Consider the following 26,395-nt stretch of genomic DNA (forward strand, 5'->3'; position numbering starts at 1 on the left):
GCCTGTGGGCCACAGATTGGACAAGCTTGATATAAGCCATGTGTGCCTTTTGGCCAAGCAACTATCTCTCATTTAATGACCACTGTTTTATAGTTATAGAAATAAGACAAACTTTTCTCTTTATAATTATTAATTGATCCGGGACACAAAGCAACATTCTTTGCTCAACAAAGTTGTGGTTGGGCTGATGAGACTGGTGTCATGTGGATTCCTTTCCATGCCTGTCTGTCCTACAGAAGTCCATCCACTACTGGGTGTGAAGGGGGATGGCAAATCCAAGAAGAAGCAAGCAGGCCGGCCTAAAGGATCAAAAGGTAAAGAGAAAGATTCTCCATTTAAACCGAAACTCTACAAAGGGGACAGAGGTTTACCTCTGGAAGGATCAGCGAAGGGTAAAGTGCAGGCGGAACTCAGCCAGCCCTTGACAGGTAAGGACACATTGGGAGCATTGTCTGGCTTGCTTCGTGGCCTTGCTTTGTATAGCCCTTGACTTCATTTAACTGCAACATTTTTCCCCCTCCCTTCCCTCCTGTTTCCCAGCAGCAGATAATTTCTGAATTTTAAGCTGCTGCTAAGGGCAGGCTAAACCAGATTTGGCTTAATTCAGTGGCTCTTAACCTTGGGTCTGTAAATAGTTTTCAATAAATCTACATTCCCCTGATGTTATATGCAAAATATTATGTGAATATTTTTCTGGGGAAGATGTCCATAGCTTTCATCAGATTCCTGTAGGAATTCATGACCCAAAGAAGGGTAAGAATCTCTGGTTTAATTCATTTCTTCATCCGTATTTGCTCTTAGGTTTTTTGTTTGTTTTGTCTCAAAGAGCCAGACAAGTAGCCAGAAGTACAAGCTTGTTTTATATAGTCCTTGACTGGTTCACTGTAGCATCTTTTCTCTCACTCTTCAAATTGTTCAAATCCCACAGGTAGTGCTTTCTCTCTCTTAGTAGTCCAGAAGCAATAATGAAATTGTTAGTAGTACCATCGTGTTAAGGAAGAAGATGGAGTTTGTTTCGGTTTTTGATTTTTTTTCCAATATCTGAAAACAGGAGGAGATGATCAAAAAGACAGAAACTACAGTATCTGTGTGGTTTCTTAACACCTAAGCCTTTTGATACATAATATTTGAGTTTTCTCACTTTTATATTACTGAGGGATTTTTATTGGGGGACAGAAAATAATTTGTTTCTTACCAAATACTTGTGAGCCTAGGCTAATTGGTCTCTTGTTTAGAAAATGTTAATCAAATTAGAATCCATTTCTGTGTAAACATTGGGCTTTGGAAATTGTTTTTTTGCTTTATATAGAAGCACTGCTTTAGTTAATACAGTATTCTCAATTTTTTTGTGGCTAGTTTGGTAGACTCAAAGGTAGGATTGATATCGTATCAGTGGTTGTATTCAGGCTCCGCCTGACTTTAAAATTTTAATCTAAATGTGTGGACTAGAGTGCAAAACAGAATTCTTTGTTTAATTTATAACTTACATCATTTAATCATTGTCTATAAACATGAATTCTCTTACAGAGAAGCTGAAATAGACAGTTATTCATCATTTTGAGTATTCTACCTCAAGTTTACCAGATTTAGACTTTAGTTTTTGATACCCCAACACCATACCACTGAGTACCCATATTTTTTTCCCAACAACATTTATGGTGGTGCACTGATGGTTACCATGTCCGCATTCAACCCACCTAAGGCTGTGTTTGTGTATATATACATATAATGCTGTGTGTGTGCGTGTGTGTGTGTATATATATATATTTTTTTTTGAGACGGAGTTTCACTCTTGTCCCCAGGCTGAATTGCAGTGGCACGATCTCAGCTCACTGCAACCTCTGCCTTCTGGTTCAAGTGATTCTCTTGCCTAGCTTCTCGAGTAGCTGGGATTACAGGCGTGCACCACCATGCTCGGCTAATTTTGTATTTTTTTAGTAGAGATGGGGTTTCACTATGTTGGTCAGGCTGATCTTGAACTCCTGACCTCAAGTGATCCACCCGCCTCGGCTTCCCAGAGTACTGGGATCACAGGTGTGAGCTATCACGCCCGGCATGTTGGTATATATCGTAAAGTAGCCTGGAGCAGTCGTGGGCATTGCCAACAAAGATTGCAGATTGACTAGATGTAAATAAAAACAATCCTTCCAAACCCACTTCTTGCACACACTGATGCCACTACAGAAGAAACGCAATTTAAAGTTTAAATAGATTTCCCTGGCCTGGAGAGCTAAAATATTTTAAGGGTGATTTAAAATATGGCCAAACATAATTAATTAAAACACTTTAGGACATAATCTCCTGGCTTGTTAAAACCTGTCTATCCCTAATCATGTGCTTTTCAAAAGGAAATTATGGTAAATAAGGCTCACGCCTGTAATTCTAGCACTTTGGGAGGTTGAGGCAGGAGGATTTCTTGAGCCCAGGAGATCAAGACCAGCCTGGGCAACATGGTGAGACCCCATCTATGTAAAAGCCAACCAAACAAACAAGAAAAAACCTTGAGCTGGGTGCAGTGGCTCATGCCTACAATCCCAGCACTTTGAGAGGCCAAGACAGGAGGATTGCTTGAGCCCAGGAGTTTGAGACCAGCCTGGGAAACAAAATAATCAAAAAATTAGCCAGGCGTGGTGGTGCACACCTGTGGCCCACCTGGTAGGAAGCTGAGGCAGGAGGATCGCTTGAGCCTAGGAGTTTGATATTGCAGTGAGCTATGATCACGCCGTTGCACTCCAGCCTGGGCAACAGAGTGAGACCCTGTCTCAAACAAAAATAAAACCAGCCAGGTGCAATGGCTCATGCCTATAATCCCAGCACTTTGGGAGGCTGAGGCGGTCAGATTGCTTGAGCCTAGGAATTCGAGACAAGCCTGGGCGACATAGTGAGACCCTGTCTTTACAAAATAAAAAAATAATTAAAAAACAACCCAAAAACCTCAAAGGGGCATTGAGGTATAGTTCCAAGACTTCCACAGAAGGATTACATCTGGCTTTATTGACCAGCTGCAGAGTGGTTTGGATCTTTGTGAAGGTTGAAAATTTTGGGGAGAGTGATGAAATTGGATATCACAGATAATTCCATCAAAAGTCTGTTTTAGGGCAACCTATCATGTTTTTATATGGGATTGTTTGGGTGAGGGTAGGGCTTTATCCAGTAACGTGGTCGTCTTAGAGGGCTCTGAGCAAGCTAAGTGAGACTGGTACCTGCTGCTGATTTGCATATGGCCCATCAAGACCACTCAGGGAAACTCTGGCATTTGGATCTCATATTCTTCCACACCTTGGAGATTTTCAATAAAAGCCAATATATAGTTATTGTAGATTTTCCACCAGGTATTAAGAAAGGAAACCTGATGCAAAACTTGAGGCCAAAACCATCTTCAAAAATCACTCCGGTCTGAGGGTTGTATGTGTAGATTCAAGGTTTTGGCCCTCTGCCCCATGGACAACTTCTGCATTTGAGCCAAATCATTTGAAGGCAGGATTATAGTTGTAGGCTGTGTTACTACCCAAGTTAGATGAATGACAACTGTTTGTTAATATCTGTAGTTGGCCAGTTATTGTAGAAACTGTTCCATAAACTGATTAGCCCTAACAAAGCTACCATAGTCTGTGTCTGTTGCAACAGGAGAATATGCATTTCAAGGGAAAATTGGCAGACAGACCACGATAGAGATAATCTGGCCATCTGGAATCTGGGGCTATAGAAAATTCTTTCCTGTCAAACAGCTTGTCAGTGTTGGCTAGCACTAGAGGGCCCACATTCATGTGGACATTTTTCTGTGTGAGTGAGGACCCAAAGTGAAGCTTGGTGAGGGTAACCCTGAGCTTGGGAGTTTTTGGAAGGACCAGGCTAACATAGTCTGCACTATCAAATGCTTCTTAGTTACTTTAAATACTCTCCAGAGGACAGTCCTGAGACCAGAAACTTGAGATGTGAGCAGAATCACCAGTTTCCTAGTTGTCTGTGATTGCTCAAGGATTGCCCAAGAGCTAGGGCTCCTTGGCAGTGAAAACATCAGTACTAAAGTGGGACAAAGGTGTGGTCAGTTACATACATGTTCTAAAGGCCTCATGGGATGGTAGACATGAAGGGGTTGGTGCACACCTGGGTCTGTTGGAGATGGCAAGGGCCAAAGTGAGCAGAAGCGACATTCTGGGAGTGGACAGGCACCATGCAGATTTCCCTGTCCTGGGCTGCGCTACACCACTGCCCTGGTGCCAGCCCATCACCCTAGGGCTCTGAACCACCTCCAAGTCACTTACTGAATCTGTGATTTTTTTTTTTTTTTTTTTTTAATGCTTGGTAGTTTTGTTTTCTTTTTTTTTCTCTCTCTTTGTTTTTCTCTCCTCTCTCCCCCTCCCTCCTTTCCTTTTCCTTCCTTTCCTTGTGAAGACTAATTTATGAATTCCTGCTAGAATCAGGGTAGTCTTTCTCACTCTGTGGGATGTTATTAACTAACATAGGGTTTGAAATCATGATTCAGTGTTCTCTTAGGCCAACCTAGATTGGACTGCTACTGGAAAGTACCAATAATAGCTGGTCATTTTGAGCTGAATTTTCCTACCTATTACATTACTGGAGATTTCCTTTATGTTGCAGCTAAATAATATGTTTCCTTGGGGGCAATTGCTGCGTCAGGTCTTTAAATTGGCTGGAGTCTTCTGTATTGCTATTTCTGTGTATCTTATCTTGCTCATAGTACTGCTTGCTCTGGTTTTGATTTGTTGCCTGATGCCTCAACAAGCTTTTGTTTTGTTTGACATTTATTTATTTATTTTGTCTATTCAGAAAAACAAGGACGGTATAGAAACATGAGCTGCCCTCAGCTAACCAGTATAAGGTAGCTCATTAGTCATCTTGAGTGCCCATTACTAATGCTGTTGATTAGTGATCAAGCCACTTTCTCCTATTATGATTTAGGTTTAAAATGACAATGTTGTATTCATTTTTAAATGATTACAGCTAAATTGGTCAGGGTACCTGTGGGAGTAGTTGGTGAAAATTGCCTTAAAGTGGTAAGGCATGATATTGAGTCTTGTGGAGTGGATTTTTCTATCTCAGGAGGTTTTTAAAAAATCAATGCAGCTGGGCACAGTGGCTCACGCTTGTAATCCCAGCACTTTGGGAGTCCGAGGCGGGTGGATCACTTGAGGACAGGAGTTCAAGACCAGCCTGGCCAACATGGTGAAACCTCGTCTCTACTAAAAATACAAAACAATTAGCCGGGCATGGTGGTGGGCGCCTATAATCCCAGCTACTTAGGAGGCTGAGGCAGGAGAATTGTTTGAACCCAGGAGGCAGAGGTTGCAGTGAGCTGAGATCACGCCATTGCAGTCCAGCCTGGGCAACAAGAGTGAAACTCTGTCTAAAAAAATAAAAATAAATAAATAAAAAATCAATGCAAGGAATTCATTGTGATTTATGTTGAGAGAGATCTGAAAAACCATTGCTAAGTAAGCTTTTAATCTGACTGAACTATGAAAAGTTTAAATTTGATTTTTAACAGCATAACATTCAGTAGAAAGTTTGTATCTCATTGTAACTTCAGTCTGTTCTCAGGCACATGTGAATATATTTTTATTGCCAGTTTTCATTTGTGCAGGAACTTCAACAATCAAAGTTATATAAATGGGTACTTTTCTTTCATAATTTGGGCGATTATTTTTTAACCATTTTACCTTCAAGTGGCATGCTCTCTGCCATTCCAAATGACACCTGGGTGGATTTTCTTCACCTTCTCTTTTTACACTTCCTAGTTAATATTTTACAGCAGCTCATTTAAGGATGTCTCTCAGAGGTTGAGCAGCTTCTATGGAATAATCAGGGAAGCGTTCATTTCATTTTACTATTCAGGATATTATTTATCGATCATTGTTGGTGTGTAGCAATGTGGACAGTAGCTCTCACGAACATTTCACCATATTTGGGATTCTAAGGTGATAAGTATGTCACTTAAGGAACTGTGGTGCTGGGAAAAGGGTTTCTTGCTCATTTGTTAATCATTTAGTGACTAATCAATCTTTAAATATATGAAGGGTTGACAGGTGTGGTACCCTAAAATTTCTTCTCCTCTCCTCATTGCACTTTTTGGAATGTTAAAGATTATTTGTTAGCACCTTAGAGCATGGTTAGCAGCTTAGAAAAAACAGAACTCTGATCATTTTGCTTTTACCCCCCACCCTTTGGGACAGTACTGAGGAAAGTATTGGGGTGGGGGTTTTGGATTTGGATCGTTTTTTGTTCAATAAAGAGTAGTTGGGAGTTGGAGTTGGTTATGGCTTTTCTTAAAAAGGGGAATTTCTTGGTCCACATATGCTTGTAATGCATCATCCAGCATTCAGTATTTCTGTTCTTACAAGTAACTGGTCTAAATTGAAGCTAAAAGAAATCTTTTTGTGTCTAATCTCTTTAGCAGGAGGAGCAATCTCAGAACTGTTATGAAGACCTTTGAAGTTCTTCATTCTTTCCCACTTTGCCATCATGTGGCCTCTGGACACTGTGGTCAGTCATTTGAAAATTGACTTTAATTTAAAACAAAGGCCTGTGCCTCCCACCCAGGAGGTGGGAGGGTGAATTTTATGTTTAAATGAAGAAGTGAATTATGGAAGAAGAGTATACGACCTTCCCTTCCCTTTCAAGCATAAGTCCAAATAGACTCTCAGGAATGAAGATTTGTGAAGACATCAGATAGGAATTTTGACTCATTTAAACTTTGATGCTTAGTTATGTTGCTGGAGAAAAGATACCTATGTTTTGCTCATCTAACTTTATTGTACCCAGCGTCATTTTGACATGTCATTTCCTATCTCCCATTTGCCTTCTGTCCTCAATGCATGTCTTTGAGTGACTTCTTATCTGAAATTTTGCTACTGGTATCCTAGGAAAGCTTTTGTTGCATACTCTCATTTTAAACTTCTCCTCTCCCCAGATACCTCCTATATTTCCATATTGTGTGCAAAGGATGGGCAGAAAAGAAAGTGCTTGAAAGATTTCAAATTTTCAGAAAGGGAACAATGAAGGCCCTCTCTTCCTCCTATGCCACGTTTTGCTCAAGAAGCTGGGCTGTAACAATTCAGGGTTTTCCCTTGTTTTCCTCTCATTGCATGTTTCCCTCCAATATTGGTTCATTGTCATTAATCATGGATTTGAAGATAGCTAGTTTTATCCATCTCTAGCAAAGAATCATCAGTAGTTTATATTGCTTTACCTGTGCTGGCTTCCAGAGATGGAAACAAACCCAGGTGTCTCTCAACAAGCTACTTTTTTACTGGGGTGGGGGAATCTATGCAAGGAGTAAAGTAAAACCATCCAGAATCAAAGCAGCAACCACATAGTTCAAATCAAAGATCAAGGTGAATTTTTTGTATCACTGCCTGTGGAAATCTATCCTCATCAGTCATTGCATTTTTCCCTGCCTTTACCTGTGCTCCTTTTTCTTACTGTGTTTTCAGTCACTTCCTTTCTGTGAAAGGTTGCTTAGCTTTTTTTTTTTTTGACATTTGTTGTTCTTTATATAAAAATAGAAGATTGGATAGATGTGTACATTTGGTGTTTGAAATTCTCTGAAAATCCCATTAGGAAACCAGGTGTGAAAAGGGCTCAGTAGCTTCTCTGAGTGGCGTTTTTAGCTGACTGGAAGTGCTTAACCTGGATCGTCTTTTTTTTTTCTTTCAGTATTTTAAAAGGAGAATTTAAATACTGTGCTTACTGTGAAATATATCAGTTGGTGAGCCGGGCGCAGTGGGTCACGCCTGTAATCCCAGCACTTTGGGAGGCCAAGGCGGGTTGATCACCTGAGGTCAGGAGTTCGAGACCAGCCTGGCCAACATGGTGAAAGCCTGTATCTATTAAAAGACAAAAATTAGCTGGGCATGGTGGCGCATGCCTGTAATCCCAGCTACACCAGAGGCTGAGTCAGGAGAATCACTTGAACTTGGGAGGCAGAGGTTGCAGTGAGTGGAGATTGCACCACTGCCTTCCAGCCTGGGTGACAGAATGAGACTCTGTCTCAAAAAAAAAAAAAAAAAAAAAAAGATATCAGTTGGTGGATGCTCCTATAGGTAGCCAAACACATTGATTACCTGTTAGATTTTAGGATAGAAATCAAAGTAGAGCACGTCAGCAAGAGCCTCTTTGTCTCACTCCGTCATTTAGAACCAGTATATTCAGTAGTTGAAGAAAGAGCTCTCCCTGAGTCAGTTGCAAAACATCTATATTTTTAGATGCCGCTACTTTTTTCTTAAATACTCATTTTGAGACTGTCTTGAGTTAGACCAGTGGTTGAGATTAGTAGATGGCTCACTAGACATGTTTTTGTTTTGCAGACATTATATCCATTCCAGTCCTCTGCACTGTACACTGCAGCAGTGTGCAAACTATGGGACTTAGAGGGTTTCTGCCATCTTTCCATGTGTGAAGTAGCTTGGTGTCCTCTGCCTGTGCATTTGGATGTTTGTGCTATGTCCACCTCCTAAACTGGCTACTGAGAAAATCATCTTCAGCCCTGTCAGATTGTCTCTGGCAGTAGCTCCTAATAATTATTTATGTTTTTGGAATTTTTTTTTCAACTTTTAAAAAACCTTCTATCCATTTCAATTTGAATTATTTGATTTGTAACATATATGTATATTCTCTTCTTCCTTTTTGTCATTCCTGCCCTGCCACCCCCAAAATTTTGTTTTTAAAAATATTCTGGGCTGGGCACGGTGGCTCACACCTGTAATCCCAGCACTTGGGGAGGCCGAGGCGGGTGGATCATCTGAGGTCAGGTGTTCGAGACCAGCCTGGTCAACATGGTGAAACCCCGTCTCTACTAAAAATACAAAAATTAGCTGGGCGTGGTGGTGGGCGCCTGTAATCCCAGCTACTCGGGAGGCTGAGGCAGGAGAATTGCTTGAATCCAGGAGGCAGAGGTTGCAGTGAGCTGAGATTGCGCCACTGCACTCCAACCTGGGTGACAGAGCAAGACTCTATCTCAAAAAAAAAAAAAAAAAAAAAATCTGTAGTTTTGTACAAGATGAGACTTAGCCTTGGGTACTTCTTGCTGAAGCTTTAATGCTTTGTAAATAAAATCGGATGTTTATTAAAGAACAGGTGTAGATGTTTATTTGTAAACACTGCTCACTTCTGGAACTCTCTGGCCACTTTGCTTTAGTACAAAGGAAAATGTGATTTCCTGTGTTGATACTAGATCTTTCGGTGTGGAAAGATAGATCTGGAAGGGGTAGGGAGTGGACAGGTAGTCTAGATTTCTGCCTCTAGATGAGATTGTAAATAAATGATGCAAGTGGAAAAGTTGTTGATCAAAAAGATCATCTAGGAATGATCTGTCTTCCAGTTATTTAACTCAGTATAGTTTTGTAATTACTCTGAAGAGGCCATAGGGCTAGGCATTCTGGAGGTTACAAAAATGCATGCTAGGAAGTTCCTGCCTTCCAAGGATCTTTCTTCAAGTCTAAGTAAGTATGGTTAAATTATTAGCCTTTTTTTTTTTTAATGAAGTAGCTTTAAAATTTATTAAATGCTCATTGTCTCCTAAAGATAAGATGTTTCACAAAGTCTATGTAAGTCTTTGATTTTAATGTCAAATTTGAGGGTCTACTTACTAATCTTTTATGTGATTGAGAACTCCATCTTTGACATCATAGCTGTTTCATAGCAACCTTGACCTAAGTGAATAATGAGCTCTATTCTGTAGGGTAAAGGGAGTAGGCCAAGAGTCAGGGAGCATCATGTATCCTCTCACTCAAAATATATCTTCAGTATCTTTGGGAAGGAAGAGTGCCTAAAAGGGGGAGAGGAGCTGCCTTTAACATAACCTTAAACATTCTGATTTGAAAAGGTCATCTTGGCCCTTGTCTTTATGAATTTCCATTTCTATTTAAAATTCCTTACTCATTGAACAGTGTTTCACACTTTACAAAGTGTTCTCACGTACAGTATATCATTCGATGCTCTAAGTGACCTTCCTCAGATAGGCAAGGAGGTCTTAAGTTACAAAGGAGGAAACAGAAATTCAGGAAGGGTAAGTTACTTGCCTCCTAGTCCAGAGTTCTTAATCCTTTTTATAGGAGGTTTAGGAACATTAAAATAATTCAAGTTAATCTTCCTTTTTTTAGACTTTAGTATTTGTTTTATTTGGTGACATTTAACTGGGGCTTTTGAAACCCTTAATTTAGATCCTAGTTTATAGAGGGGAAGGGGAAGGGTGAGGAAGAGCCTAACTTCACTATGCATTTGAGGTAATTTGGAAATTTTCTTCAGTTTCTGAAGTCTTCTTTGTCTTCCCAAGAGGTGGATGTAAAGTCATTAAGAGAACATGAAAACGGCCAGCGTGGTGGCTCACGCCTATAATCCCAGCACTTTGGGGGGCTGAGGTGGGTGAATTGCTTGAGCCCAGGAGTTGGAGACAAGCCTCAACAACATGGTGAAACCCCATATCTACAAAAAATAGAAAAATTAGCCAGGTGTGATAGCCTGCACCTGTAGTCCCAGCTACCTAGGAGGCTGAGGTGGCAGAATCACTTTGAGCTTAGGAGGTTGAGGCTGCAGTGAGCTGTGATCATGTCACTGCACTCCAGCCTGGGTTGACAGAGTGAGGCCCTGCCTCAAAAAACAAAAACAAACAAACAAAAAAGCATGAAGACTGGTAAGGTGGTTATTTTATTAACAACAATAGATAGTAAAGCAACACCATTGTGATTTTTTTCCTGCCTTATGGCCTCACCTATTTATAAGGACTGGACTTTTATTTATTAAGTTGTGTTGTTTTATTGACAATACATGCATCATATCTTTTGACTTTGAAGGATAGCTCATGTCAAAGGAATCAAGTCATGATTTGTAGAGGATTCAGCTGGAATACCTTGTGGGTGCTGGCTGAGGGTGGCAAAATGCCTACCGAGACATGAAGGTTTTGGCCACTAGTTTTGTCCTTGGGAGCCTGGGGTTGGCCTTCTATCTGCCTTTGGTGGTGACTACACCTAAAACACTGGCCATCCCTGAGAAGCTGCAAGAAGCTGTGGGGAAAGTTATCATCAATGCCACAACCTGTACTGTCACCTGTGGCCTTGGCTATAAGGAGGAGACCGTCTGTGAGGTGGGCCCTGATGGAGTGAGAAGGAAATGTCAGACTCAGCGCTTAGAATGTCTGACCAACTGGATCTGTGGGATGCTCCATTTCACCATTCTCATTGGCAAGGAATTTGAGCTTAGCTGTCTGAGTTCAGACATCCTGGAGATTGGACAGGAAGCTTTCCGGTTCACCTGGAGACTTGCTCGAGGTATCATCTCCACTGACGATGAGGTCTTCAAACCCTTCCGAGCCAACTCCCACTTCGTGAAGTTTAAATATGCTCAGGAGTATGACTCTGGGACATACCGATGTGATGTGCAGCTGTTAAAAAACTTGAGACTTGTCAAGAGGCTCTATTTTGGGCTGAGGGTCCTTCCTCCTAACTTGGTGAACCTGAATTTCCATCAGTCACTTACTGAGGATCAGAAGTTAATAGATGAGGGATTGGAAGTTAATCTGGACAGCTACTCCAAGCCTCACCACCCAAAGTGGAAAAAGAAGGTGGCGTCAGCCTTGGGAATAGGAATTGCCATTGGAGTGGTTGGTGGCGTGTTGGTGAGGATTGTCCTCTGTGTGCTGAGGGGGGGCCTGCAGCAGTGACAGCCTCAAGAACTTAACAGCCTTGCTCATGAAGGACTGGCTGCCCAGGAAGCCAAGCTAGCTTTTAAGGGGAGTGTTCCAGCTGCTGGTAGTGGATCAGCTTAGAGGGAACGCTCCCATAGCCAAAAGAACGAGTGGGAGAAATGGAGGGGACAACCTCCTGGGAGCTATGGGCAGTAATCTAACTTCCTTATGTCCCATGGATCTCTTCCTGATCTTCCCTGCCCATTGGGTACCCAGGAAACTGCAAGCATTGCCTGTGTTCCTGGGAAGAGTTCTAAGAAGCTTGCATTCATTTTCTACCCTTTATAACTTGGATGCCTCCCCACCTCCATTTCCCCTCTTCTGAGCTGTGTATTCATGTAGAGGGATGTATTCAGCCTTTCTAGTGAACATTTTTTTTTTCAATAAAAGTAATTCACAGTAGCCGTATGGAGACTTAACTTTCTTTTCTGCTCTTTAGTTTCTTGTATTTGTTTAAATTGTCCCATAATCAGTCTGGCTTCATTTTCCTCAGGTTTCTTAGAATAGACATGAAACCAATTGTCTGCTTTTGGGGGCAGGGGTTGCAGTGCTTAAGCCTTCGGCAGGGGTTGTTAGTAATGACATCCAACTCAGGTGTGTAACAGTCACTAAATATTAACAAATTGCCTGTTCTGCCCAGGTAAATCCCCCGTTTGGTATTAAATTGAATTTCTTGGCAAAACACTAGATCCTTCACCTGGTAGGTTTCCTCTACCATTCAGACAGCACCTTGGCTTGCCTCCGCTCCAGTCCTTTTAGCTCTTTCAGTGCCCTGAAGCTTCTATTCCTGGGAAGGTCAAGTATTGGTTTCTTACAGCAGCCAAGGCCCCCAAAGGAGGATTAGTACTTTGATTCCTCCATAGGAAATCCAGTCTTAAGACTCCGAGGCCATTCGGACCGTGTCTGAGATAATTGGCTTGTGGAACCATCAGGGAAAGGCTCTTGGCCACCAGCTGAGCTAATTCTCTTGAGAGAATTACAACATTTCTTCCTCTCACTTTTCTCTGACTACAGGAGGTAGCAGAAACCAAAGACCAGCGATTCTCTAGATGTGTGTCAGAATCATCTGGATGACCTTGTGAAAAATAAAGGTTCTTGAGCTCTAATCCTGACAATGCTAATTCAGTTTAAATTATGGTCAAAGGATCTCTATTATTTATTTTACTTTTAACTTGTAAAAATTTCAATCCCATAGAAAAGCTGAAAGAAATGTTTGGTGACCATCCATAGACCCTTTACGAAAATTCACCAGGAATTAACATTTTGTCACAATTATCTTTCTCAATATAGATTGATTTTGTTAAACCATTTGAAAGCTAGTCACAGACATTGCAACTCTTTACTCTTAAACCATGTATGCATCTCCTCATAAGGATGTTCTCCTCTGTAACCACAATATCTTTATCACACTAAGAAAATTAACAATTTCTGGCCAGGCGCGGTGGCTCATGCCTGTAAACCCAGCACTTTGGGAGGCCAAGGCGGGTGGATCACGAGGTCAGGAGATCGAGACCATCCTGGCTAACATGGTGAAACCCCGTCTCTACTAAAAGTACAAAAAATTAGCCGGGCGTGGTAGCGAGCGCCTGTAGTCCCAGCTACTCAGGAGGCTGAGGCAGGAGAATAGCGTGAACCCAGGAGGTGGAGCTTGCAGTGAGCTGAGATTGCACCACTGCACTCCAGGCTGGGTAGCAGTGCAAGACTCTGTCTCAAAAACAACAACAACAAAAAACCATTTCTTTCTTTTTTTTTTTTTTTTTTTTGAGACGGAGTTTTGCTCTTGTAGCCCAGGCTGGAGTGCAATGGTGTGACCTCAGCTCACTGCAACCTCTGCCTCCCAGGTTCAAGTGATTCTCCTGCCTCAGCCTCCTGAGGAGCTGGGATTACAGGTGCCCGCCACCATGCCTGGCTAATTTTTTTGTACTTTTAGTAGAGATGGGGTTTCGCCATGTTGGCCAGCCTGGTCGAACTCCTGACCTCAGATGATCCACCTGCCTCGGCCTCCCAAAGTGCTGGGATTACAGGTGTGAGCCACCGGACCTGGCCAAAATTTAACAATTTCTTAATCTTTTATATACTTTATACAAGTTGAGCATCCCAAGTATGAAAACCTGAAATCTGTAATGCTCCAAAACTTGAAGCTTTTTGAGTACCAACATGGTGCTCAAAGGAAATGCTTACTGGAAGAGCTTAGATTTTGGATTTCTTGGATTTGGGATGCTCAACCTGTAAGTATAATGCAAAGATGCCAAAATCTGAAAAAGTCTGAAATCTGGAACATGTCTGATCCCAAACATTTTGGATAAGGGATACTCAGCCTGTATTCACTTCTCCTCAATATCCAAAATCTTAACAGCTTTTTAATTTCATTTTTGATCCAGGATCAAATAAAGGTTCATGTGTTATATTTCTCTTAAGTGTCTTATTTTACAACAGATCGCCTGCATTCCTTTGTCTTTCGTGACATTGATTTTGTTGAATAATTTACTCCAATTGTCTTAGATAAGGTTCCATAATTTGTATTTGCCATTTCCTCATGATTAGATTAATGAGGAATGAATCTTAAACATTTTTGACAAGAGCCCTATGTAGATACATACTTAACTGCATCACATTGCAAGGCTCATGTTTTTGTTTTTGTTTTTGTTTTTGAGACGGAGTCTTACTGTGTCACCCAGACTAGAGTGCAGTGGTGCAATCTCGGCTCACTGTAACCTCTGCCTCCCGGGTTCAAGTGATTCTGATGCCTCAGCCTCCTGAGTAGCTGGGACTATAGGCATGTGCCACCACGCCTATAGATGGGGTTTTGCCATGTTGGCCAGGCTGGTCTCGAACTCCTGACCTCAGGTGATCCGCCCACCTCGGCCTCTCAAAGTGTTGGGATTACAAGCGTGAGCCACTGCGCCCAGCCAAGGTTGACCCACTTATTGATAATAAGCTTGATCATTTGGTTAAGGTGGTAGATGGCCAGATGTCACCACAGATGTGTGTTGTGTGTGTGTTTGTGTGTATTTTCCCCTTTGTAATTCATAGTCTGTGGGGTAATACTTTATGATTATATGGCTCTCCAAAAACTGTTCACATATTTTGGCATCCGTTGTTTTTGCCTTGTTCAACATTACATGTTGGGGACTGCAAACTGGCAATTCTTGATGTTCGTCTTACCTATATTAGCCTGAATTTCTCTGTAAAGAAGAGCTTACTCTTTTTACCCTCTTTTTATTTTTGAGGTCTGAATAGATTCTTCTTTTTCAGTGAACTATATATAATCCATTATCATTTTCTCTTTTTTTAACTTTTTAGGTTTAGGGGTACATGTGCAGGATTGTTGCATAGGTAAACTGCATATCATGGGGGTTTGGTGTACAGATTATCATTTTCTTGATGTTCAAATTGTCCCCAATTTTGGCCAGTAGGAGTCCCTTCAGGCAAGCTCTTTTGCCCTTTTGCTGTGGTTTTATTTGACATTGAGCATTTTCTTGCTTCTAGTACATGGTATCTCAGATTCACATTTGGACTCTCCTTGCCCCAAACCTGAATCTGGTCTTTCCCCAAGGAACCCTGGTTCCTCTTAATGTGGGGAGTAGCATTGAGAAACCAAAGTTTGCATGTTGAGTGTGCTCATTGCTATTGGGGAGTCATTGCTCCTAGGCTGTCTCAGTATCCTAGATGTGTATCATGAGTTCAGAGCATCTTTGTTGTTTAAGGTTGTTAGGTGGTTCTGATATATACCTAAGGTTGAGAACCACTGACTGAGGCCCAGGCATAGGGAGTCATTTTACTATTGCTCTTATTTTAAAAAAGATCTTACATTTTACACACACCCTTACCCCCATTCTGTCTACTTCAGAGGGAATAGATGTCAGAAGACCTGGGTTCTGGGCCTTGTTCTGCTATCGATGGTGTAATGGGGCAAGCTACCTGACATCATCTTTGAAATAGGTGATTGTGAGGATCCAGTGAGATCCTGTGAGGTAAACTGAAGTACTGGACATGAGTTCAGGAATATTATTGATGAAGCATTCAGTATGGGACAACTTGCTGAGACATTCAGGAGATAGCTCGCTGTACTTTAAGCAAGCAGTCTTGACACTAGAAGACCATAAAACAATATCCTACTTTATATGTAATGAACTCAACATGACATTGCTGAAGAGGGAGGAGGACTGATGGGTACTATGTCCCATTTTCCAGATGGAGAGACTGAGACCCAAGAAGAGCTAAATAACTTTTCCAGTCTTCTGTTGCAGCCAATAGTCAAGCATGGGATGGACTATTGCACAGCTCTGGCATTATAACCCTCTGTGCATTGGGCTCTTGAGTTTTGACTCCGAGGATGTGAAGGGATTGAGCAGAGAAGAGAACAAAAGATGCTCAGTTGTGTTAGTAAAGTAAAACCTGTTGAATTCTCTGCAGGTAATCTACCTTTGCAGGGTCAAGGAGATGTTGACTGGACTAATATTTGGGTTTTAGAGTGGCTGGTGTTCCCACATCCCCTTTGGGGGCAAAGTGGAAGAGATGACCCTTTTGTGATATCATACTGGTGTCCGACAGGCCCCTTCCGGAGGCTTGCTGTCAGCCAGGGCTTCCAGGTACGCAGCTAATGAGTATTGAGGCCTCCACTCACCATCTCCCTCTTCCCTGAAAAAAGCTGGGGGCATAGTCAGCATGGAGCCCTACCTGCTTTGCACTGAAAGACTCAAAACACAGAGCCGTGCAAGTGTATCTCCACACACATTTTCATCTGTAATAAAAGTTTGATAGGCCGGGCACGTGGCTCACGCCTGTAATCCCAGCACTTTGGGAGGCTGAAGTGGGTGGATCACCTGAGGTCAGGAGTTGGAGACCAGCTTGGCCAACATGGTGAAACCCTGTCTCTACTAAAAAATACAAAAATTAGCCAGGTATGGTGTGCCTATAATCCCAGCTACTCAGGAGGCTGAAGCAGGAGAATCGCTTGAACCCAGGAGGTAGAGGTTGCAGCGAGCTGAGATTATGCCGTTGCACTCCAGCCTGGGTGACAAGAGCGAAACTCTGTCTCAAAAAAAAAAAAAAGTTTGATAAATGGTTATCGAATGTGTGAGAAAGTGTGGCTGGAAAGTGACTAGTAATTCAAACCCTTGTGGCTGCTGTGAACCAAGAGTAGAGGCAGCAGCCTCGTTCTCACCAGTTGGGTATCATTAATATCTCTGCAGGGAAACTTTCCTTTGGGACCATTGAGTCAACACCTCAAAGATGTCTTAAAAATCAGGCCACCTTGAAGCAGTACCATCACATAAGCATTGTCTACTGACACTGTATTAGGTAAAGCCAACTGATTCTAGCCAAATGCCTGCTTGTGCTCTGCTTGGACCTGCCTTAAGATCTTGGCCTAATTTTTCCCTCCTCCTGGGACTGGATGAAGCAATATAGACTGTATGTTGTAACTTACTTATATTTCGCTGTGTGAGGGGTAAAGAAATTCTTGGATAAAAGCCTCTGGAGTGAAGAACAGGACAAGGAAGTATGCTTTAGCCTGATGATAAAAACACCCACAGCTCGTGCCAGCTTCCCCAACAGGTTGAGAAACCATCTTTATTTAAGAACTGCCTGCTACCAGAGTCAATAAATAACTATCATTACAAGAAGTATAGGAGAGAAGTAGTAGGCCAATGGGAGTGGTTCTGTTTTAACAAACACTGAGTCAAGTCAGTGGTCCGATGAAGCCCTAGCATTTGCCAAGCTGTGAGCCTCTCTAAGCTGTGCAGGCCCTGGATGGGACGGGTAAGTTGGAGGAGTCTTGGGGCCGAGGCAAGATATATCCCATCTAAGGGCACTAAGTGTCATAGGCCCCAAAGGCTGCCTGGGGCTCTGGCCAAAGCTATCTGACCCATTTTCTTTCTCTCATTTTCCTTTTCGTCCTGTCTGCCCAAAGCCTATGACCATATACACAAGTCCACAGGTGTCCCACAGCTACCAGGTGCGTGTTTCCATGGAGCTTTTTGGAGGCACATAGAAAAATGCCCATCTGATCCCTTTTATGCTAAGAGCCTCTCTGGCAATCCCCATCACATCCAGGAGTAAGCCTAGGATAGGTCTCACCCAGGGAGACAGAGCACCGCTGTCATGCCAGTGGCCACAGGTTTGAGGATACTGCATCTCCGACCAATGAGCCAGTTGGCAGTCCCATTCTGAGACCAGGCAGAGAAAAGATTCCCCTGTAGCTGGGGAAGAGATTAAGGGAGTCAAACATTCCTAGCCATTTTGGGCTCTTGCCCAGAGTACAGGCTGGCTGGCCCTTGGGACTGCTCTAAAGAGGCAGCATACGCTGGGATAAGCACTGGGCTGTAACCAGAATTCCTAGATGAGCCCCCTTAATGGCTTCCCGTAAGGTACAGGGCCACAGCAGGTGGGATCTCCAAGACTTCCTGGGCTGAACACTTTGATTCTAAGAGTCTCATCTCTGGATGGACACTTGGACCATCTCCTGCCCCTCCAGTCACAGCTTCCCCTATCCTAGACCCCATGTCAACAGCTGTCAAAATTCCTCAAAGGTCCCTCAGAAAGAAGCCTCTTACTTATTCCAGGGCCTCCTGGAATGAGGAAGGTCATTCCAGAGGTTTTTTTCTGATGTTTAATCTCAGTCTCGTCTGTTGTTACTTTATGAAAAGAAAAAGACACCCCCCACCTACCCCCATGCCCTTGCCACTCCCTGGCACCATTTCTATCATTTGCTGCCCTGAATGAAAGCAGATAACCTGACCTTGCTGGGCCGTGAGACTCTGTCTGGAGAGAGCTGCCTTCCCCCTGAGGCTGGGTGTACTTCTGGACTGTTAGAGCAACAAGGACCACAGAGCCAGGGCAAAGGGCTCTGTAAGGGGAGCCCAAATGTATGTAGAAGAGAGGACACTTGTCTCCCTGGGCCCTAAAGAGGTGCCTACGGGTGGTTCCTGTCCCTAGTCCCCAGGGTGTTTACTGGCCACTAAGCCGTGGGGTAAAGTACTTGTTTGTGGCTGTTTCTCTTGCCGCCTCCTCTGGGGCTTGATGTGTGAGAGGAGATAACCCAGAACCGTGGTCTCATGATCACAGTGAAAATAAGCACACTCTCAACTCCCCCAGCGCATCTGGGCAGAGAACATGAAAATCAGAGAACCCCTGGGCATCAGGGGATCCTGAGAAGCATCTAATCTAGTCTTCTGCAAGCAAGCTCATGTACAAGTCACTCTAGCAGGAGGCTGTTGCATTTGACAAGCTTGCATGTCCTCAGGTCACCTATTGTCTTATTAAACCTTAATCAGTACTCTACCTGAAATCTCAGGCTGCAGGAACATTTATTTTATTGTCGTTCTATCCCTCAAACAAATTCTGCCTGCACAGTGGTTAGGTTTTCCGGGGGCTCAGTTTTCCCTGGTTAAAAACCCTTCGTGGGTCTCCCAGGAGGTCTGCCTTCCTCCCCTTTTTAGTGGACCTCATTAGCATTAAGGTACTTAGTTGTGAGTAATTATCGTTGGCCTCAAGCAAGTTTAGGGGCTATAGCCTCTAGCTTCACTGGTTATGTCCTATGCCAAACCAGCTCTTCCCTCGGCCCAGCAACTGGACACCTGTCCCCTGCTTCCCCTGACGCAGCCCGAGGCAATGAGGAAGGAATTGGATAAAACTTGGAAGGAGGTTTTGTTCAGCATCCCCTTTCTGATGGAGAACCAGGCACAGGCCAAGTCGTGGCCAGAGCGGGGCCAGGAGGGATGCTAGGCCAAGTTTGGACTCCCTGTCAGGGAGAATGGTCATATAGCTGAGCCCCTAGCACCCTTGCTTGTAAGGGTTGGGAAGAGGTGAGGAAGCTTTGATTAGCCAGCTCCAGGAAAGCTGACCTGGGCTGGGGGTGGGTGGGTAGGGTAGAGTAGGGGTTTGGTTGTGGCAGGGAAAAGGCATGTGAGCTTATATTTTTAAAAAATTGTAGTGGGTAAACATCAACATAAACCTGCCCAGGAAAATAGAGCAGGACTTAAAAGTTTAAAAAACCATAACAAAATAGAGCTCTAACTGTAAACTACAGAAAACAGGCTCGGAGCTTCTGAGGACATATGCCCTTCAAGATGCCTGTCCCGCTGCCCCCTGTGAAGGGCCACCTGTCGGAGCACGGGCTTTGGGGTTTCCTGGTTGTGCTGCTGCTCTTGCCTAGGGAATCTGCTCTTGCTTTGGCCTCTTGGGGCAAGAGTGAGGGGGACAGGTAGCTTCAAGTCAGCACTCCACGTTGAAGTTCGGTAGAAGCTCTGCCCACACCTTGGACTGGAACCCAGCCATGCCAATCCCCATGATCACCAATCCCCATGATCACCAATCCGAACCCCTTGAAGTAGAATTTTCATACCCTATTGACTAACCACCTTCTTAGCCAGGCCATAGCCATTCAGCAGTGCCTCCTTCCTCTGGGTAGATAAACAGCCTTGAACAGAAAGGTGGAAGACTGGAGTTCTTAACCCAGCCCCATCTCTTCCGGGCTGTGTGACCTTGGGAATCCCAGACCCTCTCTGGACCACCTCCATTTCCTCATCTGTAAAGTGAGGGGCTTGAAGAAGTTGAGCTCTAAGGCTTCTTCCAGCTCCGACGTTCTGTGACTGGTAGTATACCCAGAGCTCAGGAAAGGATGGCCCATTTATTAACCCCTTTTTCTCTGGAGAAATGCAAGCAGTCCAAGGCCATCTGGGAGCGGATCTGGCCAGGTGGTCCTAGGTATACCTGGAGCAGGCAGGGCCACATTTATCCTCTGCCCTTCCCAGAAACCTCCCAATTCCAGGACACACAGCATGAATGCTGCATTCCCCTCCCAGGCAGGAGTGAGTCAGTGCTGGGAGAGCAGAGTCCGGGGCTGCAGGTCGGGGAGGCCGAGCTGACTGCAGGCTGCGCTGGAGGGAGAGGTGGGCGCATGATTTGCCATCTCCTGCCCAAACCCTGGAGGGACTGTGCAGGATGGGTCTTGGAGAGGTGGGAGACCCCACCAAGACAAGCCCTTTAGTCACCCAGCCACCTGAAGTGGCGCTGTCAATCTGGGGATGACAGGGTCAGGTTGGCAGTGTTGGCTGAGAAGGCAACGTCACCTGGGTTGTGACTATCTCAGACCAAGGCTGGTGCCCCTTTCCACCAAGGGCCCTGGCCTCTCAACTCTTTTTGGCTCCCACCCCAAGCAGCCTGGAGTATCACCCCCCTCAAAGCTGAAGGGGCTCAGGCTCCCAGCCTCAGGCGTCGGGGCGCTGGTTCTCAGCCGCTTGGGCAGGCAGGAGCCCCTAGGGAGTCATCGGGGACAGCGTCAGGGTCCTTGCTGCTGCTCAAGGGAGAAGGTAGGAGAGTTCTTGGTCCCAGGGCTTGCCCTTCTTCCTTAGACTGAAGGATGGTGACGTGCACTTCGCCCCAGTTCTTCAGCCTGTTCATGTCTGGTGTTCCTGCCCGGCCTAGGACTGCTCTCAAGTGGCGGAGTCCATATAGGGTCCCAGAGTGCCATCTCTGCTGAGTTGAAGACATGTTTTTAAAACCCCCTTCTTCCCATGGGCCTGTTCCTTTCCTCCAGGCAGCCTAGAGCTCAGGTATAGGTGTCAGTGTCATCATGGAAGTTACTGCCTGGTGCCTCTCGATTTAAAGAAAATCCTTGCGTGGGTTCTATCCTGCGGCAGAATATAAAATATCCTACCTCCTACAAAAAGGGCACTGTTTAAAGTAGGTATTTAAAACCAGCCACTCTCTGGCACAGTGTCAGGCCACCTTGGCAGCAGGAAGGGGCCGGCTGGCTGTGTCCATCGGCAGTGGCGTCCAGCTGCGGCGCAGAGGGAGGGGTTCCAGGATCAGAGCTCCAGGGAGCCTATGAGGATCAGCATCGCCACGGAGTGGGAAACGATGATGCCAGGGTGTGGTGCTGGGCGGACTGCCATGTTCTCCACCATCATGCTTGTGCCTGAAACCAGCACAAGCTGAGTCAGCTGGGCCTGGGACTACCCTAGCCCCACCCTTGTGGCAAGATTGAGACCTTTCCTAAGGAGACTCACAGGGCCAGCTGCAGGCCTGGGAGCGGACGGCTGGGTGGTCTTCTCAGTCCGACTCCTACAGTGTTTTGTAGGCCCTTTGCTATTGCTGGTTGGTCCTCAGCCTCCCCCTGCACCCTGCTCCCTTCCCTGGCCCTTTGGGATGTTGTGGGGGCTGGGTAGAAAGGTGGTGGCGAGGCAGTTCTAGGACTACTTTGCACTTGGTTCCTGCCTGCCTTTTACTTTCCTTTGCGGGTGGAGATTGGAGTTGGCCTGGGTGTGAATGATCCCCTCAGGTATCTGGGTGGATCCTGAATCTCTCGAGGGGATAAGGGCAGGGGAGGGGCAGCACCTCCATTCCTCACGATGTGGACTTCTGCAGGGATCCCATCCCCTCCGGGCCCTGTGGTCCGAATTTGTACCAGGGCATGGCCAATGTCTTCAGGCACTGGGATTTCTATCCAGTTCTTGCCGGTGAGGTGGAGCGTGGGAGTCAGGTGTAAGTCATTCTGGTACAGCATCTGTAGGAAGGAGGAGTTTCCTGACACCAGGGCTGATCGTTGAGTCATCCCCAGCTTTAGGTACTGGGAGGAGCCCCGATGGTTCTGGGCTCTTGAGGTCCAGCCTCCTCACCCCTCCTCCCCATTGACAAAGCTCCTCATTGGTGGAGGAAAGCTTGCAGGCCACTGAACTGCTTCTGTAGACTCCTTAAGCTAGAAGAACCCCCATACTCCATCCCCATAGTCCATCACTGCCCCTGTGAACTCTGCCTTTCTGCAGTGATACCATCTCCGCCTGTTTTTATAGTTTCTACTGCAAGTTACCGAGAGAATCGTTCATGAATTTCATTCCTCTCACAGTCACAAACCCTTTGCTTATGTCTCACTCAGATCTTATGTTCACTGGAAACACAGAGGAGCTGTTCCTTCCCATTTTGGGCCTAGCTGATCCCTTCCTCACCTTATAGCCGGTGACTGCAGACTCATTTCGGAAAGGGACCACAGGGTCCCACTTAATGCTAAGACTAGAGCTTGAGAAAGTCCAGGAGATATTGCCAGGAGGTCGCTGCGGAGCTGCCAGAGAGGAAGAATTGGAGAGATGTCCAAACGTTTCCCTGGCACCCCGCACCCCCTCACCTGTAGCCAGCCCTTCTCTGGATGTTTGCCTCTAGCAGTTACACCCAGCACATTCTGTCACCCATGCCTACAAAACAAAGCCCATGAAAATCCAAAGGTTGGAGAAGTGTGAGATGCTTCAGGGGCCATGAATTCCATTCCCTTATTTCCATTAGGCTCGCTGCCTAGTTTCTGTTCAGCCCAGAGCTGGTGGGCTAGAGCATTTGTCTTATCATCGGGGAAGGAGTGATCTCAGAGGCACCCACCCTCCAACATATTCCCCTACCCCCACCCCAGGCAGACAGACTCACGGGGCTTCATGGTCGTGGCGTTGGCAGAAGGGCTGGCAGGCCCAGTGCCAGCTCGGTTGTAGGCCCTCACGGTCACATGGTACTTGGTGTTGGGATGCAGGCCGCTGACTCGGGCACTGGTGTCCAGCCCTGCTGTCCTCACTCGGTCCGCGGCTGCTTCTTTGTCCCCAGCTTTCCAGTAGCGGATCTGAAGGAGGTAGAGGTACCCAAGGGGTAGTAGTCAAGCCCAGGATCTCAAGGCTGCCCCGGCCCCCCGCACTCTGTTCCCCTCTTGCTCATCCTGGTCCTTGTGACCCAGTCTCAGGCCTCAGAACCTGGACACTAGATCACGAGCACCCAGACAGCAGGGCCATGTGGGTGTGAGTCCCTGCTGTCTGTTGGTGCCTAGTTCAAGGAAGGTGCTCAAGACATGGATCAGGGAGGGAGCCGGTGGCACAGGCTCAACCTAGCAATGGCCTGCTGGAACCCATCTCATTTCATTAACCTGGGGGGCTACTGTGGGCATTCTGCTAAGGGACAGAAAATGCTTATTTGTACTGCAAAGTAGTCCCCTGGCCCCAAGCAAGCTTCTGAAGGTTGCCTAATAAATGCAAACCCATTTTCATGGTAATCATAGCATGAAGACCTGCTAAATATGCTTTCAAATCAAGGGCAGAGTTTGGAATTGTCTCCACACTGTGGCTTGCCTAAGCTATTGTACTCAAATCGAGAGTACTCTACTGGAATGAACTTGTGCTATCACTAGTAGGCCCAGCTTGATGGTTCCTTCTTGCTTTTCCTTCTTTCTCTCCCTCTTGCTTCCCCTCACTTGCCATCTGCTCCACAGGTACCCCGATGTGGAGTTCTCAGTGGGCCCAGGACTCAGGCCAGACTGCTGGGCCCCAGATTCCCCCGGGACAGGATGATCAACTGTCCATAGAGTGGCTCAGGCTGTTTTCTGTGCAGCCCTGGACAGGCCAGCCTGAATGGGCTCTGGGATGAAAGGGGCAGGCCGTGCCCCTTCCCAGAACCTGTTCCTTCTACCCTCCCAGCTTCCAGTGCTGGCTCTAGCCAAGCATTTACTTTAAGGCTGCCTCCAGGGTCTGTCTTCCCCAATGGGCATAAGCCATAGGGTCTTTTTTTTTTTTTTTTTTGAGACGGAGTCTCACCCTGTCGCCCAGGCTGGAGTGCAGTGGCACAATCTCAGCTCACTGCAACCTCTGCCTCCTGAACTCAAGCGATTCTCCTGCCTCAGCCTTCTGAGTAGCTGGGATTACAGGCATGGACCACCACGCCCAGCTAATTTTTGCATTTTTAGTAGAGGCGGGGCTTCACCATGTTGGCCAGGCTGGTCTCAAACTCCTGATCTCAGGAGGTCTACCGCCTCAGCCTCCCAAAGTGCTGGGATTACAGGCATGAGCCACCGTGCCCGGCCTGCCATGGGGTCTTAGTGAAATTTGCATTCACAGTGCTGCATAGACTGGATGCTCAGCTTGCCATGTCAGCGAACCAGGGATGCCAGGAGGAATGATTAGTGATCTGTGAGTTGTTCCCACCTGGCTTTGAAGCCCCAGCACCCCTTCCTCTCCCAAGCCCCCAGGTTGGTGCTCACCTCATACCCCAGGAGGATACCATTCATGTCCTGCTGCACGGGTTCCCAGGTCACGTTCATCTCTGAGGATGAGACCCCTTTGGCCCACACCTTGGTAGGGGCCACCCTGGGCTCTGGGGACCAATACAGAATGGGTTTGGATTCCCAAGGCTCCCCTGTGTCCTGCAGAGCAGCCCCAACCAGGATGGCCTTTGCTTAAGATTTTGGAGGAAAGTCTTCAGGATGAAGGCCGAGTGGGAGCACCCCAAGCAATGCTCCAGGGCCCACTTCTCTTCCCAGACAGCCTCCCTTTTCCTAACCCCGAAGGGAGACAAGGTAGCAAGAGCTGGAAGTGAGGCCAGTGGTGTGGAACCCAGGTGTCCTCTCAACCTCATCCTATGGAACTGAGCTGGGAGATGAGCAGCGTTCCTCCACCCCACACCCCTGTGGACAAGTGGCTGGGGTAGGGACGAGCAGTGGGCCCGGGAGCAGCCCACCTTCCTCAGCTGAGTACACGAGTGCAGTGAGGCTCTCGGGCCCATCCCCGCGGCGGTTGTAGCTGCGGATCTTGACCTCAAAGGGCGTGTAGGGCCGGACGCTCTCGTTGCTGTAGACGAAGTACTGGGCATCGGCGCCGGGCACCCGGGCGGTCTGCCAGTGAGTGCTGCCCTGCCTGCGGAAGGACAGCAGGTAGCCGAAGCCGTCTCCGTTCTGGTACTCCCGTGACATGGGCTGAGGGGCAAGAGCGTGGCATGGGCGAGGGTCCGCGGCACGTGTCCCTGCCCGTTCCCTGTCCCCACCCAACCTTTGCCAAGAGTAGCGGCCCTGGACGCCTGCGCCTGCAGCGTGGATTCGCGTAAGGGGCAGCGGGTGCGTGGAAGGGGGACAGGAAGTTATCCGCGTTTGAGTCAGAGCTGTGCAGTGGTCCCTTCTGCAGCTGCTCAAGCGGGAGAGGAGTCGGGGAGGAGGAGGAGGACATCTGACCCTTGCAGCTTACCGTCCAGTTGACGATGAGCTCTCCGGGGGCTCCACCTCCTCCGCTGAGACCTGAGGGTGCCACCGAGGGGGCTGTCAAGCGCCAAGGGACACCAATATGGCTTGTTAATGAGCAAGGAAGAAATGAAAGCCCTGAGCCTGTGCCTGTAGAGCATCTTAAGATGGGAACCCCTTCAACTGGGCCCTGGGTTTGCCCTCCAATGGTCCCTCTGAACATAGGCTCTGGAGTCAGGCAGTCCTGAAATCAAATCCCACCTCTGCCATTTACTAGCTGTGCTTCCCTGGGCATGTTACTTAACCTTTCTGAGCCTCTGATTCTCTTCTCTATGAAGATAATCATGTTTCTCTCAGAGGCCATAATGAGAATGAAATTAGACAAGACGGTGGTTAGCACAGAGCAGATGATGCACACATGATCATTGTCCTCCTTACTCCATCAACTTAAACTAAATCACAGAGACCAACTCTCATTTGCTTTAAAATAAGGGGAATAAATAACCCAGAACTGCAGTTAATGCAAACAAACAAACAAAACAAACTACTTTTGGGCTCCAGGGTGATATATTACTATTTTTCTTTTTGTTGCAGATTTAATCTCCTAATTGTCTCTAGTATTAAACAAAGATGATATTAAAACAAGAATTTATTTCATCAGCTCCTGCAGCTTGGCAAAGAGTAGCTTGGCTGGGGGTCAAAATATTTCCGCAGAGAAT

At 46.0% G+C, this 26,395-nt stretch overlaps 3 protein-coding genes across 8 annotated transcripts in view; 2 read left to right on the forward strand and 1 right to left on the reverse strand.

Annotated features, from left to right (window-relative positions):
* The window catches only part of RBBP5 (RB binding protein 5, histone lysine methyltransferase complex subunit), a 36,484-nt gene extending 27,391 nt beyond the window's left edge, over positions 1 to 9,093 (forward strand). The window contains exons 13-14 of one of the 5 annotated variants that reach the window (XM_024236681.3): positions 237 to 428; positions 6,419 to 9,093. In XM_024236681.3, coding sequence (XP_024092449.1) covers positions 237 to 428; positions 6,419 to 6,444 — 218 coding nt within the window. In that variant the 3' untranslated portion in view covers positions 6,445 to 9,093. 5 annotated transcript variants of the gene reach the window in all.
* Positions 9,094 to 9,297: 204 nt separating this feature from the next.
* TMEM81 (transmembrane protein 81) lies at positions 9,298 to 12,103 on the forward strand. The gene is made up of 2 exons (XM_002809562.3): positions 9,298 to 10,027; positions 10,812 to 12,103. Exon 2 carries the CDS (start codon positions 10,910 to 10,912, stop codon positions 11,675 to 11,677), a length of 768 nt encoding a protein of 255 aa, XP_002809608.2. The 5' UTR covers positions 9,298 to 10,027; positions 10,812 to 10,909; the 3' UTR covers positions 11,678 to 12,103.
* Positions 12,104 to 20,314: 8,211 nt separating this feature from the next.
* CNTN2 (contactin 2) overlaps positions 20,315 to 26,395 on the reverse strand; it is a 31,694-nt gene continuing 25,613 nt past the window's right edge. For both annotated transcript variants that reach the window (XM_024242120.3, NM_001131518.1), the window contains 7 exon segments: positions 25,684 to 25,754; positions 25,184 to 25,418; positions 24,708 to 24,820; positions 23,117 to 23,303; positions 22,651 to 22,763; positions 22,043 to 22,211; positions 20,315 to 21,623 (listed from right to left, as the gene is read on the reverse strand). In XM_024242120.3, the coding sequence (XP_024097888.2) occupies positions 21,514 to 21,623; positions 22,043 to 22,211; positions 22,651 to 22,763; positions 23,117 to 23,303; positions 24,708 to 24,820; positions 25,184 to 25,418; positions 25,684 to 25,754 (998 nt within the window). In that variant the 3' untranslated portion in view covers positions 20,315 to 21,513.

Source organism: Pongo abelii, chromosome 1 (genome assembly GCF_028885655.2).
Source record: "Pongo abelii isolate AG06213 chromosome 1, NHGRI_mPonAbe1-v2.0_pri, whole genome shotgun sequence".
NCBI classification, from domain to species: Eukaryota; Metazoa; Chordata; class Mammalia; order Primates; family Hominidae; genus Pongo; species Pongo abelii.

Bases quoted from the DNA above. Each gene is read 5' to 3' on its own strand.
- TMEM81 (XM_002809562.3), top strand. From the start codon at position 10,910: ATGAAGGTTTTGGCCACTAGTTTTGTCCTTGGGAGCCTGGGGTTGGCC.